The sequence below is a fragment of the Macrotis lagotis genome, chromosome 1, assembly GCF_037893015.1.
Source record: "Macrotis lagotis isolate mMagLag1 chromosome 1, bilby.v1.9.chrom.fasta, whole genome shotgun sequence".
NCBI classification, from domain to species: Eukaryota; Metazoa; Chordata; class Mammalia; order Peramelemorphia; family Peramelidae; genus Macrotis; species Macrotis lagotis.
Window position 1 is genome coordinate 374,063,472 of NC_133658.1, and position 17,747 is coordinate 374,081,218.

The window sequence follows — 17,747 nt, forward strand, 5'->3', positions numbered from 1 at the left end:
GAATGAGTGGATTGGCACGTGGAAAGGAAATGACTGGAAAACAAGTAAAAATAAAGATGTTGTCCACAGAGAGCAATTCATTAAACTGGATAATCTGACTCAGGGCATGAATGTTGAGTGGAATTATGTACCTGCTTATTCAAAAGATGGAGGTAATGTTGCAGCTCAGAAATTAGCAAGAAAAGCAACTGTGAAGAAGTGAAAATACTTAATACTTGCAGATATTGAAATTTAGGTTATAGTGTCACTGTTTTTTTTTTTAACGTCACTGTTTAATCTTGCAATATAATAATCTCCAAATCATTTTCTCTTTACCTTTCTCCCCCCCCCCCTTGTTGGAGTTCTATATTCCAAGGCTATCTTTGGCCACTTTTTAATGTTTTCAAGGTTTTTCTATGTGCTATTTTAATTTTTTGTTTAATACAAACCAAAAAGAACATATTAAAAAAAAAAACAACTGTAGAAATTGTTAAAAGAATAAATAAGAAGGCAGATAGTTCCATCTCTGTCAGATCCAGAAGAACTCTTGACTTGGCTCAACTACTGCTTCAGACCCTAGAAACCAATCTAGACTGCTTGATGGCTCCCACAATTTAGGTATAAGGGAATCATCAACTTTTCAGATAGTATGTACATGAAACAAGACTTCCCATCACCCCAACAGTGTTTCTAAGGACTTCTACCTTTTGCAGTTACCTTGTTTTTTATGCTCTAAAGTTTCCCACTGTCTTCTGATTTTTCTGACAATCTAAAGATGCTTGCTTGGACAATTCAATCTGCCTCTCTGGGGTACATGTGAGTGGTTGTTTGATATTCTTATCAATAATGAAATTGAATAGTTCCCAGTTCAAATTTTGTTTTTTTCTTGGTAAAATCTTCTTTACTCTTACAATTCTAGGTATTGGTTACTCTTACAAGTTATTTAGAGATTCTTGATGTCTAAGTCAAATAATTAAATTGTTCCAGTTTAAAAAAAACTATAAACATAATTGATTATATCGATATCAAAAGTAAGAAAAATCATGATTTTGTCAATGAATGTAGGAAAAGCTTTTGATAAAATACAGTAATCATTCCTATTAAAAATACTTGGAAAGCACAGGTATGGATAAATTTTTCCTTAAAATTGTAAAAAACTTCTAACTAAAAACCATTAACAAGCATGATTTGAAATGGAGACAAGTTAGAATCCTACCCAGTAAGATCAGGAGTAAAACATTGTCATCAGTATTATCATTGTATTATAAATGCCTAACTATAGCAATAAGAGAAGAAGAAGGAATTGAGGAAATTAGAATAAAAATAATGACATGATGATATACTTGGAAAATCCTAAAGATTCAAATAAAAAGTAAAAGCAGTATATAAAATAAACTCACACAAGACATCAGCGTTGCTATATGTCACCAACAAAACACTGCAAGAAGAGATAGTAAGAGACATGCCAGTTAGAATAACTATATACAGTATAAAATACCTAGGAATGTACCTATCAAAATAAACTTAGAGATTATATGAACATAGTTAAAAATTCTTTTTATACAAAGTCAGATTTAAATCATTGGAGAAATAACAGATCCAATAAAATAAAAATGACAATTTAACCTAAAAAATAATTTTACTGAGCTAGGAAAAATAATAGCAAAATTCATTTGGAAGAACAAAAAAGATCAAGAATAACAAAGGAATTAATGAAAAATATAAAGCAAGGAGGTTTAGCAGTCTCATATCTTCAGAGATACAATAAGTCAATAATTATCAAATTATCAGGTATTGACTAAGAAATAGAAAGTAGATCAGTAGAACAGAGTAGATATGCAGTACACAGTAGCAAATGATTGTGGTAACTTTGTGTTTGACAAATTAAGAGATTCAAGTTTTAGGATAAGAATTCATTATCTGGTTAAAAAAATAGATTAGAGCTAAAAAACAATCTGACAGAAATTGAGCATAGACCAATATATTATACCATTTACCATGATACGGTCAGAATGGATACATGACCATATAAAGAGAGATACCATGAAAAAATTAGAAGAACATGGAGCATGATGCCTATCAGAATTATAGATAGAACAATTATGAATAAACAAGATAGAACATTGTAAGAAATAAAACAGATAATTTTGATTACATTAAATTAAAAAGGATTTGTATGAATAAAATCAACGTAGCCAATATTAAAAGGAAAACAAAATGAAGAGAAAAATTTTACAGATATTTCTCAACTAAACGACTCATATCCCAGACATATAAAGAACTTTGACAAATCTCTAAGAATACAAGCCAGGGGGTGCAGCTAGGTGATGCAGTGGATAGAGCATTGGCTCTTGGGTCAGAAGGACCTAAGTTCAGTAATTACCTAAGTGTGTGACTTTGGGCTAGTCTTTTAACCCCATTGCCTTACCAAAAAAAAAGCCAAAAAAAAAATAATACAAGTCAGTCCTCAATTTATAAATGGTCAAAGGCTATGAACAATGAGGTTTTTTTTGTGAAGAAATCAAAACTATATATATATAGTCCATGAAAAAAATACTTTAAATCACTTATTGATTAAAGAAATGCAAATTGAAACCATTTTGAGATATTATCTTACACCTATCAGATTAGCTAAAATAATAAAAAAGGGAAGTGACAAATGTTGGAGGGGACATGGAAAAATTGAAATATTGATTCACTATTGGTGAATCTTCACATTTTGGAGAATAATCTGGAATTATGCCCAAAGAGTTATTCATGTACATTGATCCAGAAATTGAAAACGTAACACTTACTAGGTTTGTTTCCCAAAGTATTTAGGAAAAAGGAAAAGAACCTTGTATGCTCTAAAATATTTATAGCAGCTCTCTTTGTGGAGGCAAATAACTGGAAATTGAAAGGATACTTGTCAAAAGTTAAAGCAGGGAACAAAAGCTAAAAGTTTTTTAAAAGGAAACATAAAAAAGGAAGGTAGCTCTGGAAATGTTTATTTCATATTTTTAAAAAGTAAACTATGAAATGGGAATTCATGGTTTTATATTGAATTTTGTTTTTACGTTGTGCTATGTACATGGAAATGTTCCCTTTTTTTTGTCTTTTTGTATTTAAGTTCAAAATAAAGGTTTTTTTAAATTACTTTTCTGTTAAACCTGTCTGACCTTGAGCAAATTATCAAATACTTTTCAGGGTCTAGATTTCTCCTTTTAAAAATATGATTATATCACATAATTCAGCTCCCCAAGCCTAGGATCTTATGAATTCCAACCCGTATAACCTTATTTTTGGTTATCATTCAACAAGGGAATGTTATGACACCAAAGGCACAATTAAAATTTTATTAGGGAAGAGTGAACTTTGATATCTTATTACTAGACTAACCAAATAGGTTCTTATTGACATTGTTTATCTTAAATTGCAAAAAGCTCCAGTAGGTTGTTCTCAGATGTACAAAAGCTTTCAATATTTTTATTCGCTTTTAAAAGTCTAAGGTATGATGGGGCAGCTAGGTGGCGCAGTGGAGAGAATGCTGGCCCTGGAGTCAGGAGGACCTGAGTTCAAATGCGGTCTCAGACACATAATAATGGCCTAGCTGTGTGACCTTGGGCAAGTCACTTAACTCCATTGCCTTGTAAAAACTAAAAACAAAACAAAATAAAAGGTAAGATATTTCCCTTTTTCAAATGTATTCCCTTTTGCTGACATTTCAGAAAATCTTAGACTTAACTGAGAGATGCTCTAGGGATCCACTCCCTTATTTTACACATAAGGAAAATAAGCCCCATTTGTCCAGTTCACTTTTCAATGGGTGACAAACATGCATATTAACTGAATTGTCGATCACACTTTTTTTTGAAAGGTGACTCAACTTGAGGAGTTTCTAGTGCACTCTCCCAGAGCACTTTTCAGTAGTTAGGACAGCCAGAAGAACTACCTCAACTCTCTTCTCTTTGGCCAGTAGCCCCATCCTGTCAGCATCACAGAATGGTTATTAATCTCCCATCTTCTCAGTGAATGACTTCCCTGGGAAGTATCAGTTAGAGGATTAGATTGAGTTAAAGTTGTACTTTCTTCTTTGGCTGTCTATAGTAGAAATTATCTGCTTTTGTATCTCAAGAATTGTTTGAGATTAATTTAAGCTGCAAAACCAGGACTGTGCATTTTTTTTTTTTTTGCCTAGATAGAATTTATGTTGTCAGGGCAGAATGACCAGTAAAGTCTATCAGTTCATTGAAAAGTACATTATCAGTGTTAGTAATTTTTATGTTTATGTTGTGATTGAATTCTATATTTAGTATGTGTATATATAAATATATATATATATATATGCTTTTAGTGTTAATTTAAAGTGGTAGCTAGTGTGAATGATAAACATTTTTTAAATCAAAATTTTGATTTTGAGGAAGTTGTCATGCTTAAATTGAAAGCTGATTAAATTTAAAATGTTATGGAAGCCATTAAACTCCATACTTATTGATAGCTATATAGTTATTCTAGTATATATAGAAATTTAAATGTCTTGATTATGAATCTATTATAAATAAATGAATATGAGCTTATCTGAAGAGGCTTAAATGATCATATTCAGAATTAGATCTAGGAACTTAAATTCATTTATTAAACTATTTATTAATTATTTATTGGTCATAGCTAACCAAGATGACTCCCAACAAATTTGCATAGCTATAAGAATTTTTCTTTTCTTATTCACAGTCTTGTATAAAACCTTAAATTCACCTCTGATTTATTTTAAAGTTCAGTTTGATATGGGTCCAAAGTACTCAAAGTATATGTAGATTATTATTATGCCTTTCTTTATGGCAGCTATTCCTTTACAAATCTGTATGTTATCAAAATAGAATCATAAACTGAGAGCTGCAAAGAAAAGGCTCTGAGAAACAAATTCCTCTTCAGCCAGATTCTAGTGGATTCAAGACTAGAATGCAGGGCAAGAATGGATTTTAATTGTCTGTTAATTCTGGCAGAATCTATAAGAGTAAATTTCCTGCATTGTGATCATAAACTTATATTTCCAAGTGATTTTTTTTTAGTGTGGAAGTATAACTTTAATTTGTTTCCAATATCTGGTATTAAACATTTGTGAGTCAACTTTTCATCTCTACCTATACTGAGATCTGTAATTTATTTTCTTCAAAGGGTACTGTGGACCATTATGTAATAGGAGTGATAATCCTTTCTGAATTGACTCAAGAAATGAACCTGGTAAGCAGTTTCCTTTAAGTGTACTATAAGGTTATTCTCAGAGTTATATTCCTGTGTTAATTTCATTTGTGACAAATATTTTCCATCCTTCTTTGTTAGGATATTTTTAGGGAACAAAAACGAAGAGTATTCATCTCACATTCTTTGTTTATTTAATGAGTGATTCAATTAGAGATTGGAACTGTTTCAATATTATTGAAAACACCAACAACAGTATGTGTACTATCCAGAACATAGAATTAGACATGGTCAGTGCCCCATGGGCATCCTTTTATCTTCTTTGTATATAGTGTTACAGTAACCATAAGAAGAAAATTAAATGCTCAAGAGAAGCAAACCACCATGTAGCTTATTCCTTTACAAATGAAAGTGAAAAAGGTTTTGGTGAATTGATCCTCCACAATGCTCACCCAGCAGGGTTGATCTAAGCACAGGCCACTTGGAACAGTGCCACATACAGGCAGGGTTGTCCACCCTGCAGTGGGGATCTTCAGATGCAGGGTTTTGAACAGCAGCTGAGCATACAGTCACCTGCTCCTGCTCGCTTCTGCCATTGTTTTGGTTATACCATGAACAAAAGCAAGAGTCGAGTTTCATTGAAAATCGCCCTGCAACAAAAGGGAATATAGCAATGTGACATAGGAATGATTTGACTCCTAAATAGGATGTTGCCTGGAGCCAGAAGACTCTTTGTAGTATATAGCCTGTGTGTCTAGAACCATATCCAAGTTACTTTGCTATATTTTTTATGTAGACTGACCTAGACATTAGAAAATAATCCCACATTCCTAAAAAGATTTGCTAAAATTGGTAGTGATCATTCTTATTTTAAATCAATTAATGAATTCTATCCTGAAGATGACCTTGAAATTGACCCCTCAGAAAGCTAATGCTTGTCTGACTTTTTTGCCCAGAGCCACACAGCTGCCATGCTATTTCCAAGTATTTTTTTTAAAGACTTGCCTTCTTGTTTGTGTTTCCTTCTCTTTCTTTTATCTAGTACAGAAAGATCAGACAATTCCTTAAAACATGAGGCAGGTAACAGTTTACTGATCAACATTGTTGTTGTTGTTGTTAATGTTGATGATGATGATAATGATAATGTTACTACTTCAGTGATTCGGTTCATTTCAAAGCACTTAGTGAAAATATTTTTTCCCAATTTTCAGATGAGGAAATAAAATAAATGAAAGTAAATGACTTACCTGGTATCATAGAGTAGTAGAGAAGAGACTTGAACATAAGTTTTCTAGTTATCTATATAATGTTCCTTCTGTCATATTTACTCTCATTGTGGTGGAAATCTCAAGCTGAGTATTTAGGTTTCTGTGAAGGTATCACTAGGCCAATAATCTTTTACCATATTGTGCTATGTAGTTTACTCCAAATAAAGCAGTTTATAGGAGATGGATTGTTAATAAAACTGGTTTCTGTGAGTAAGCCATCATTTTTCAAAAAGGGATGTATCAAGCATAGCATGTAAATCAGCTTTGCAAATTTTAATATGACCTCTTTGAGACATTTTCTGCTCATACGAAATTTAGAACTTCATTGTTATCAGCTAGCATTCATTGTGTATCTGCTAGATCTGTCACTCTGTACTATAAAACTTGAAAAAAAAATAGAAGTCCACTTACAATTACTGAACAGCTAGGTGGCTCAGTGGATAGAACTTCAGAGTCAGGAAGACCCAAGTTTAAATTTGTGTTCAGACACTTACTAGCTTTGTGCCTTAGTTTCCTCCTCTAAAAAGGGGTATGTGTAATAATAGCAGCTGCTTCAAGGAATTAGGATCAAATGAAATATTTTTAAGTACTTAGTTAATGTTTGGCTAATATATTATAATTATAATTATTATTATTATGTGCCACACCCTCATTTTATGAATTAGTACAAGAAAAGTTATGAGGTTTTTCAATAAAAATAGGACTAGAAATTGTGTCTTGTGACTCCCAGTTCAGTGAATTAATAGCATTTAGCCATACTTGTGCCTGTTTCAAATTTCTTAATTCAGAATCATCATTTCTACATTAGTTTGTACAAGACTGCAGATATATCTAAGAAATTGCTAAGATATCATTTTTCTTCTTCACTTTGTAGACATCTTTTGTAATCACATCCACTATGCTTATTTTGTCCTTAAGACAATAAACATATTTTTGTTACTTTTAATCTGTCACATCACTTTATTTACCTAAGATTCTTTTTTCATCCAAGAGTTAACTGTATCTTGTTTTAAATGTTATTTTAGTCTATTTTTTCAATTACATTCAAAGGTAGTTTTCAGCATTCATCTTTTTGTAAGCTTTTGAGTTCATATTTTTCTCTCTCTTCCATTCCCCCCATGATGACAGATAATCTGATATAGGATATATATATATATATATATATATATATATACATATATATATATATATATACATATATATATATATATGTATATATATATGTATATATATACATATGTATATATATAAAATTATGTTTAGCATATTTCCACATTAGTTATGTTATGAAAGAAGAATAAGAACTAAAGATTAAAAAAAACACCATGAGAAAAAGTTAAAAAAAACATGGAACAAATTTTAAAAAGTGAAAATGGTATACTTTGGTCTGCATTTAGACTCTATAATTTTTTTCTGTGGATGTGGATGGCATTTTCCATAATAAGTCTTTTGTAATTGCCCTTATACACTGAAGAGGAACTAAATCCATCATAGTTGATCATAATGTGTACAATGTTTTTCTGGTTCTACTCATTTCATTCAAAAGTGAAGCATCAGTTCATGCAGGCCTTTCCAGACTTAAAGAACAGAGTGTTCCCTTACATTCATGCTGTAACTTATTAAGCTATTCCCTAATTGGACATCTCCTCATTTTCGAAATCTTTGCCACTACAAAATTACTGCTATAAATATTTTTATACAAAATGTAGGTTCTTTTCCCTTTTTAGTGATCTCTTTAATAACTTAGTAGGGATATTGCTGGTTCATAGGGTATGCACAATTTATTACCCTTTGTATATAGTTCCAAATTACTCTCCAGAATGGATTGATCAGTTCATAACTATACCAATAATGTGTTAGTGTTCTACTTTCCTTTCCCACACTCCTACACTGATCATTTTTCTTTTTTTGTTTTTGAAGCCAATCTAATGGGTGTGAGGTAGTGTCCTAGAGTTGTTTTAATTTGCATTTCTCTAATTAATCATGATGTAGAGCATTTTTTCATATTATAGATAGCTTAATTTCTTCATCTGAAAATTTCCTATTAATATCCTTTGTCCACTTATCAATTATGGAATGATTTGTGTTCTTATAAGTTTGACTCAGTCCTCTATTTTAGAAATGAGTCCTTTATCAGAAGCACTAGCTGTGAAAATTTTTTCTTAGGTTTCTGTATTCTTTCTAATCTTGGTTGCATTGGTTTTATTTGTGCAAAACCTTTTTAATTTAATGCATTCAAAATGATCCATTTTATATTTTGTAATGTTCTCTATCTCATGTTTGATCATAAACCCCTCCACTCTCCATATATCTGTCAGATGAACTATTGCTTTTTCTCCTAATTGGCTAATGGTATCACTCTTTATGTCAAAATCATGCACCCATTTCAACCTTATTTTGGTATAGAGTGTGAGATGTGAGTCTATGCCTAGTTTCAGCCATATTATTTTCCAGTTTTCCTAGCAGTTTTTGTCAAATAGTGAATTCTTATCCCAGAAGTTGGAGTCTGGGTTTATCAAACAGTAGATTATTCTAGTAATTTGCTACTCAATTCCACTGATACACCACTATTATTTCTTAGTTTGTACCAGACAGGTTTCATAATATCAGCTTTATAATATAGTTTTAGATCTAGTATGCTAGGTCTTCTTTGCAATTTTTCATTAATTCTCTTGATATTCTTGACTTTTTGTTCCAGTTGAATTTTAACATTTTTTCTAGCTCTATAAAATAATTTTTAATAGTTTGATTGGCATGGCACTGAATAAATAATTTAATTTAGATAGAATTGTCATTTTTATATTTTATTAACCCAACCTACCCATGAGCAACTGACATTTTTCAGTTGTTTAGATCTAATTTTATTTGTGTGAAGTGTTTTATAATTGTAATTCATATAGTTTATGGATTTAAATTGACAGACTTCCAAGTAGTTTGTTGTCTACCATTAACTTTAAATGGAATTTCACTTTCTATCTCTCTGTTGGACTTTGTTGGCAATATATAGAAATGCTGATGATTTTTGTGGGTTTATTTTATTTCTTGTAATTTTGCTTAAGTTGCTAATTGTTTCAAGTAGTTTTTTGGTTGATTTTCTAGGATTCTATAAGTATACCATCACATCATTTGCAAAGAGTGAGTTATGTTTCCTCATTGCCTATTGTAATTCAATTTATTTTATTTTTCTTATTGCTAAAGCTCATATTTTGAATATAATACTGAATAATATTGTTAATAATGCCATCCTTGTTTCATCCCTGATCTTATTGGAAATGCTTCTAACTTATCCCCATTGCATAAAATGCTTGCTGAGGGTTTTAGATAAATAATGCTTATCATTTTAAGGAAAATTCCATTTATTCTATAATCTCTAGTGGTTTTTAATAGGAATGGATGTTGTATTTTGTCAAAAGCTTTTTCAACATCTATTGAGATAATCATATGATTTCTGTTACTTTTGTTATTGATATGGTCAATTATGCTCAATGTTTTCCTAATATTGAACCAACCCTGCATTTCTGATATAAATCCTACCTTATCAAAGTATATTATACTAGTGATAACTTGTTCTAATCTCTTTACTAATGACATTCATTTTTCTAAGCTGAATCAAATAATTTTTTATTATAGAAGTATTACTTTTATAATTAAAAAAGTTATCTTTCAACTTTTAGAACAAACCCATCATAGATTTTCTGGAAATACATCCTTTCTTTTTACCCTGCATAAGGCAGAAGTAATATTTCCTTTAGAGCATAGTCAAGCAAAGTTGACATAAGTTTGCAGTGGAAACTCCCCTTCTTTTAGGGAACTTTCATTTCTAACCTTTCTGTTGAATATGTTTGGTGAATTGTTTCCATTATTCTTCCACTGTAATGGACACTTGTCCATTTTGGAAAGGATATAGTTGTATTCTTCAGCTTGAAGAATGTTTAAAGCTACTTATATTAGTGATGAAAATGATCCTTTGTTGAAATTATATAGTCTTAACCACAATATTTATTAATTTGAAAATAATTTTAATCTATTGGTTGATAAGTATTCCTTACTGCAAAGAATTCCTTGTATGTCAGACTTCATCAGAAGATATTAGGTTCTTCTTTTTAATAATGGGAATGAGCAAATGAATGAATGAATGTGAATTGATCTCTTTCAAGTTGTTTGAGGATGATTTTGCAAATTAATAGACTTTAGACACAGTGATTTGTCACCCATTTTAGAAGTTGTACAGTAGGGCTCATGACTCAAGAGTTTATTTTTTCTTGTATATTTTCTTGTATTTATGCTATTTTTTTTCACAGATGTCTTTGTTGTATTGTAATTTGAACTTGCTAGCCTTTCTTTTTAATTTTGAGATTATCATTTTTATAACTATTCATATTTTTATATTTTTGTTTCTTTAAATAATTTTGTTTCTATTGGTCTCTTTAGGTTGACTATTCTAGACCTTCAGCAAAACACCGGAAAATAGCTACCTCATTCAGGGATACATCTCTCAAGGACATTTTAGTGCTGGCATGCTCACTCCTAAAAGAAGTAAGACATTTCACAATTTTCTGCAAAAGCCATATTATTGGTATACTTTGGATGTTTTCAATTCCCATATAAATTCTGTTTTTGCATTTTGAACCTACACAACTGACAGAATATCTTTTTGTTGGCATGATGACATTTCTTCTTTCCTAAGATTTTATTGATAATTTGAATTTTATATATAGACTGTGCTATTAAAGATAGAGATAAAATGAAATCCATAGCTAATTTATTTAATTTGCAATTGTCTTTTACATAAAACTTTTTTTTTTGCTATAATAATTACTAGTTAGTTGAATTAAGTTTCACTGGTCTTTGGATTCTTCTAGTCCTCTTGGAATAGTTCTAAAAGGTAGAGAAAAGATTATTCAGTAAAATAAGATTTTTAAATAATAATTATAGTAATAAATAACAATAACAGCTAGTATTTGCTTAACACTAAGATTTGCAAGCACTTTGCAAACATCTCATTTTATCTTCAAAAAATTCTTGGGAAATTGGTGTCATTATTATCCCCCTTTTACAGATAAGAAAAGTAGGCTAGACCAAGACTAAGTGGCTTGTTGAGGGTCACACAACTAGTTAGTGTCAAAGGCTGGGCTTAACAGATCTTCCTGACCCCATCCCAGCACTCTATCTACTATATATCATCTGACTTCCAGAATAGGTAGAGTCCATTCAGAATATGTTATATAAAATGGAAAAACTTCTTGGGTATTATCTTTTTTTGACTTCTCACCTGTGGTTTCAAGAAGCTATAGCTGGCACAGCAAGCTGATTCTGCCCTGATAAGTGCCTCTGCAGATGAGCTAAACCAGGGTAGCTGATAGGCTTCAAACCTGTTGATGAGTTAGAGGGAAGTCTACCCCCAAGCATGTGAAGACAGCCCAGTGGAAAGGGCGGATTAGAACAATTTGTTCTAGCAGCCATGAAGGTGCTGTGGAGCACTTAGAGCTTGGTCAGACATTGAAGACAGCAAGCTCACCCACTGCATCTGGACCATTGCCAGTTGTTTTGATACTTGCTGTTTCACTGAATTTTGATGACTATAGAAGAGAGTGAGGTTGACAACTTCCTTCAACTCTGCCTCACTAAATCCAGTTCACACGCAAATCAAAATATCACCCCCTTATTATTGATTCTTTTCAAAAACAAAGGACAAACAGTACCATTGGGTAAAATTCATTAATATAATTCATAATTGCAGATGCTCTATGATATTTAGACTTTTTTAAGGAAAAGTCTTACACTGGTTGTTAGCACAAGTTTTATTTCTTTTTAAGATTTTTTAAGCACTGTTACAAAGAATTCCACTCATACTCCAGCCTAATATTCTTTTCTATTAATGACACCAGAGGAAGTTTTTTGAGAGAGCATTGTTTTTAATCCACAGTTACCTCTAAAGGTTAAGCAATTTCTCCTCCCCTTTTCTTTTTCTAGCTGTCCAGGATTCCTTTAAAGAGTCAATTAAATTACAATAATATTATGTGTGAAGCATTCTGTCATGTATTGTCAAAATGTCTTCTTCCAAGGAATTTATGGTCTTATTAGAAGGGAAAAAAGAAGGGGGAACAATTAAGTGTCATAGCTACTTAATGCCAACCTAGTCCTGAAGTGCAAATCAGAGCCCAAAGACTTGATGATCACCTCTTAAAGAAAGAGGGAGAATGGTTAGTTCATTCTGTCCTCTCCCACCCAAGGAATATATAGTGGAAGAGGGAAGAGCATCTCTCTGGAATTGCAAGGTAGAGTTAGCATGAGTTCCCAAATGTCAGAGTTGCTTAGTCTTAAGCTGAATTCTCTACAAGACTAGATAAATGAGCTAGGGAGACTCTGCTACCCATTTTCCACCTCCTTTGGCAGAAGTGGTATGAATGACAATCTGACTATCTCTGTGAGCCAGTGGGGCCCCCAATCTATTCTGTTTCTAGGAACCTCACAAAGAATGGACTTTATTTTTTCTTTTAATGAGTCTACTGTACACGAAATTAACTGAACTCTTTTTGAACTTATATTTTTAGCATGTACTCTTATAGGTAATGAGTTCTATAAATTTGCAGCATGCTGTATAAAGTAGTACTTGATTTTATTTGTCCCAAAGCTACCTTTTTTAATAAGCTTCAAGGGGTGCTAGTTCTGGTATTCAAGAACTGAAATTAATTCAGCTTGAGATCAGGCAGGAAAGATGTCACTCTCAAAGAACCAAAAGAAAAGAGTAAATATACAGTATATTACAGTAGAAGTTGAAGAATAGTAATTTTAACATTGTGTTTTTTCTTCTTTGTATCTGCTTTACTTAGAAAGCTGTCTTTTTGAAAAAATATGTGTGTATTTTTAGGAACCATACTCATTAATTTAATATGAAGATTAGTTTAAGACTGAAAATTTAAAATACTGTTCATTTACCAGAAATTCTATTTTAAGCATTTTTTTCTCATTCAATTTTCATCAGTTCATAGCATGGAAACAATGTAAAGATTATCATGTTGCCTTCTGTGGGGGGAAGGGGAGAGAGAAGGGAGGCTGGGGGAAAAATTGTAAAATTCAAAACCTTAAAAAATGATAGGTAGAAACTATTATTTGTATATAATTGGAAAACAGATAAAATTTTATGTAATAAAGATATAAGCAATTGGAAAAAAGAGAATTGCTCATAGTTAGGTCAAGCAAATATAATAAAAATGACAATTCTATCTAAACAAAGAAAATACTATTTTAAGTAAGATATTCAATAATTTTGAAATTTTTTTAGGTATTGGCAAAACCTTTAAATCTTCAGGATCAAGTTCAACAAAATCTAATGGTGCAGCTCTTGAAACTTGTCCTCAACTGTCTTAATTTTGATTTCATTGGCACTTCAGCAGATGAATCTGCAGATGATCTTTGCACAGTTCAGATTCCAACAACTTGGAGAACAAGTAAGAATGAGTTCTAGAGAGAGGATGATGATGAACATTAAGAGCTCAAACAGGAAACAGTGTTAACACTATTAACTGTATTTCTGTCTTGGCATATCCATTGAGGGATTGAGCCAACCTTTTCCTCAACACAACTAAAATAGCACTACATAAATACTTAAAAGAGTATAACAGGATTCTGTCTATTCCACTGCCTTATCTAAGCTTCAAAGTTATTTTTTGAAATCCTGACCGCAGTGTGATCTAGGTAATTTATTTTAAAAAAAAAGAAAGCAACAAAAAAAAAGAGCTGTTTTGGAAAATAAACAGTGCTTCAGTTTCTGACGTTTGAGTAGAAATACTAAAGAATTTTCCAGTACAACTAATTAGAAAACCTGTTTTGTTAAAGAGAGATTACTTTGTCTGGCTCATTTTTTTATTTTTAGTATTCAAAAAATATTTCCCCCAAAATACCCAGACCATGAACTAGAAATTGTCTTTATCTGTAAAAGTGTTTCTCCTTGCTAGGTTTCCAATTGAGTAAATGAAAAAAGTAATTATTAAGCATTTGCTTAATTTTTTGCCAAACGTTGTGCTACAATTATTTTTAATTGTGATATTTATTCACTAGTTTAAACTCCTTGGAAGGCAAGTACTTGATGAATTATAAGTAGTTGGGTGAGAAGAATTTATTTATTTTTTCCAGTTTTCCTGGAGTCAGAAACTTTGGACCTTTTCTTCGATTTATATCATGCCCTTCCACCTCTAATATCTCAATTAGTAAGTAAAATTTAATTATTAATTTTATCTAACATTAAAGGATTATCCATTGTAGGAAAAAATGTACTCTTCTATGAATATTTATTTGATTTTTCCCTCCTTTATTAAGGCATCCTACTGGGAAATAGCTCTTAATCTCCTGAGGCATGTTTAAATTGATCATTTAAATGATTTCCAGTGAAAGTGCTGCTTTTTAAAATTTGTTCTGCATATCTACTTTCCTTCATATTATTTTTTCATCATTTATAATGAGTAATCAAGGTGAATCCCACACTAGGTAATGTCTCATGGAGGGTACTGGTCTCTGATAAATATAGATATTTGTTGATTTGAGCTTTATTGATGGGCCAAACAAATAGTAATATAAAGAAGTTGTTATGTACATGATGATTTAAATATTAAGATGTGTTATATATGTATATATGATATATATGTATATTCAATTAGGGAATTATAGTTTTTCCCTTGTATTTTGAGACAATAGGATTGAAACTGCATATAGTCATTGTGTATTTAATTATCATTCAAGAATAAAATAGCAATATTTGAACTTCAAAGAATTTCTTAGTGATGGAAATTAGAGCAGTGAACAGTTTGATGAATTGTTCTTTATGTTTGTACTTTTGTTGTCAAGGTTAATCATTTACTGAAGTAACATTTTATGCCTTGATCATTGATATTAGAACCAAAGTTTCCTACTGTGAAATGAAGAATGTGTCAAATTAAAATGTGTGTGTAAAAAATTTATCATTTGCCCATTTGCTTTAGCATTAGTTACAGAATTGGAAATCTGTGAGATGGGGTGCAGGGATTAGTAGTAATTCAGAGCGAGAATACTGAAAGACAGTACCAAATAATGATTGGAGCCAGATGCTATCCAGTAAATAGAAACCAGGAAGTTCAAGTGATCAGGAATCAAGAACCCCACAAAAGAGACTTGGTAAAAAGATAGCAGGAATCCTAGCAATATGACCCTCAGCAAGAAAATAGTGATACTATACTAAACCTTTACTTTACCTTAGGAATGTAAGAACCAATCCTCAATTTATACATTGATATAATTAACTCAATTTGGGATCAGGAACATGGAAGAGATCAGTTGCTAATAGGGAAGCCATCATCCATATTTAAAATTTTTGTACAACTACCTATTATTAAATTGTGTGTATGTGTGTGTGTGTGAAGTTATGGACATTTCATTTTTTTTAGAGTGGAAACCAAACATGGAATTTTAAAAAATACTTAGTTAATACTTGTATATAATTGTATATAATTTTGGACTTTGATTTTCTTGTAGTGTATTAGTTATAAAGAATTAAAATTAAAATAAATGGACAGATAAGCAAATAGATGGTTGCAAAATCTTTTGATATGTGGGGAATGGTCCTTCCTACTAAATGTCTAGTTTTGTGTTCTAACTGCCTTCTTATCTTAAGTTAGTTTAGCTCTTTGGTATTCTAGGAATAGATATATCAATTCATCATGGAAATAAATAAAGCATTATTATTTATTTCATTTAAAAGAGTACTTATATGAGTATTTCAGAAAGGTAAAATAGTTGGAATATGATCACAATTATTCATTGCATAGTTAGTTCATTTTTTCGTGATCCTTATAATAGATCAAATACAAGAATAATATTTTAACTAACTGTTGCCTACTATCTTAATCTCACTTTGAATGCTTAAACCTTCCATCAGTTCTGAACTTGGTAGATCTTTCCTTGAGTGTTTTAACTGTGAGGCTATAATTTTGAAAACTAGGCCACTGAGTGAATACATTTAGTGATGCATGACAATCAGTCCTTGGTCAAACTCTTTCAATTTTACTCACGTCTGTATTTACAGAGAGTAATCTTTTCATTGTTAATTGCTAACCATGATGATAATGTTCTTTTTTAATTTTTTTGTGATTTGATATCCTGAATTTACTTTTTTACCTGTTGCTTCAAAAATGTCTTTAGGAGTTTTGAAATTACAGCAGAAAAGAACAAAAGAAAAGGAAAAGAAAAGAAAACTGCTCAGTTTTAAAAAGAATGTGCAGTATTTATTATATAAGCTTTCTTGAAATGAAAATTTATATTGAATCCTCTCTTAAGATCTGTTGTGTACAAGACAATATTTTTTCTTTTGTCATTTTATATTTAAGTTTAAAATTTTGAAAATTACAAAACAGAGAATAGAAAGTTTTATATAAAAGATTTGTGGTTTCATGTGCAATCATCTTTTATTTTATTATACTGTGTTATGGAAATCCTTGTTTTAGGTCATAAATTGAAAATTAAATAAAGAAAAGCTAAAAAAAACAGAAAAAGAAATTACAGCAGAAGAACTAATTATACAGTAGAAACTTGTACTGAGAGGAAAAAGTTCAGTGATGTTCCAGACCCTTAGCCTAAAAAAGTCAGTTTTTGGTAGGTGTATCTATACATTATTTCATATGGGTATCTTGTATTTTGTTGGTTGTTTTTTTTTTTTAATGAAACCAATCAAGATTTCCCCTCTCTCTAATCCCTCTGCCTTAAATATGACATTACAATTTTTATTTCTGATTAGGACTTACAAATCATATTTCATGATTGTTTGGTTACAATAGTTAACAATAATGAGTATAAAACAATATTATGTATAATGTAAGAAGAACTTAAATATATAATAATAGTTATTGTTTTAATAATTCAAGTTATTCTGGGTTTCTTTTATAGGCACTTTCTTGTTTAGTTCAGTTTGCTTCTGTGAGGAGATCCTTATTTAGCAGTCCAGAACGTGCGAAGTACCTTTGTAACTTAATTAAAGGAGTAAAAAGAATACTCGAAAATCCTCAGGTATTTATTTAGTAAATTATTGTTGAGAACTTGTCACATAGACTTTGTTTTAATCCCCTCACCTTTGCTTATGATTTCTCTGGTGTAGGGCCCCCCCATTTTTTTTTGCACATTAGTATCTTAGAATCACATACCACTTAGTATTAATAGCCTAAGGAACTGAGAGCTATGATTTGGTTAGGGTCTTAATAATGTCAAGGAAGAACTAAAGAAGAAGAAATCTTCAGCGAGCCTCTTTATCCCATTGGCTTTTTTTTTATTTTTTTATTTTTTTGTAAGGCAAACGGG

The 17,747-nt window shown here is 31.1% G+C and overlaps 1 protein-coding gene across 1 annotated transcript in view; it reads left to right on the forward strand.

The window, feature by feature from the left end:
- LOC141506033 (ran-binding protein 17-like) overlaps window positions 1-17,747 on the forward strand; it is a 100,875-nt gene that overhangs the window by 40,755 nt on the left and 42,373 nt on the right. The window contains exons 6-10 of the mRNA XM_074212429.1: window positions 5,134-5,199; window positions 10,857-10,961; window positions 13,711-13,876; window positions 14,562-14,635; window positions 17,340-17,459. Of these exons, the coding sequence (XP_074068530.1) occupies window positions 5,134-5,199; window positions 10,857-10,961; window positions 13,711-13,876; window positions 14,562-14,635; window positions 17,340-17,459 (531 nt within the window). The remainder of the gene's footprint in view (window positions 1-5,133; window positions 5,200-10,856; window positions 10,962-13,710; window positions 13,877-14,561; window positions 14,636-17,339; window positions 17,460-17,747) is intronic.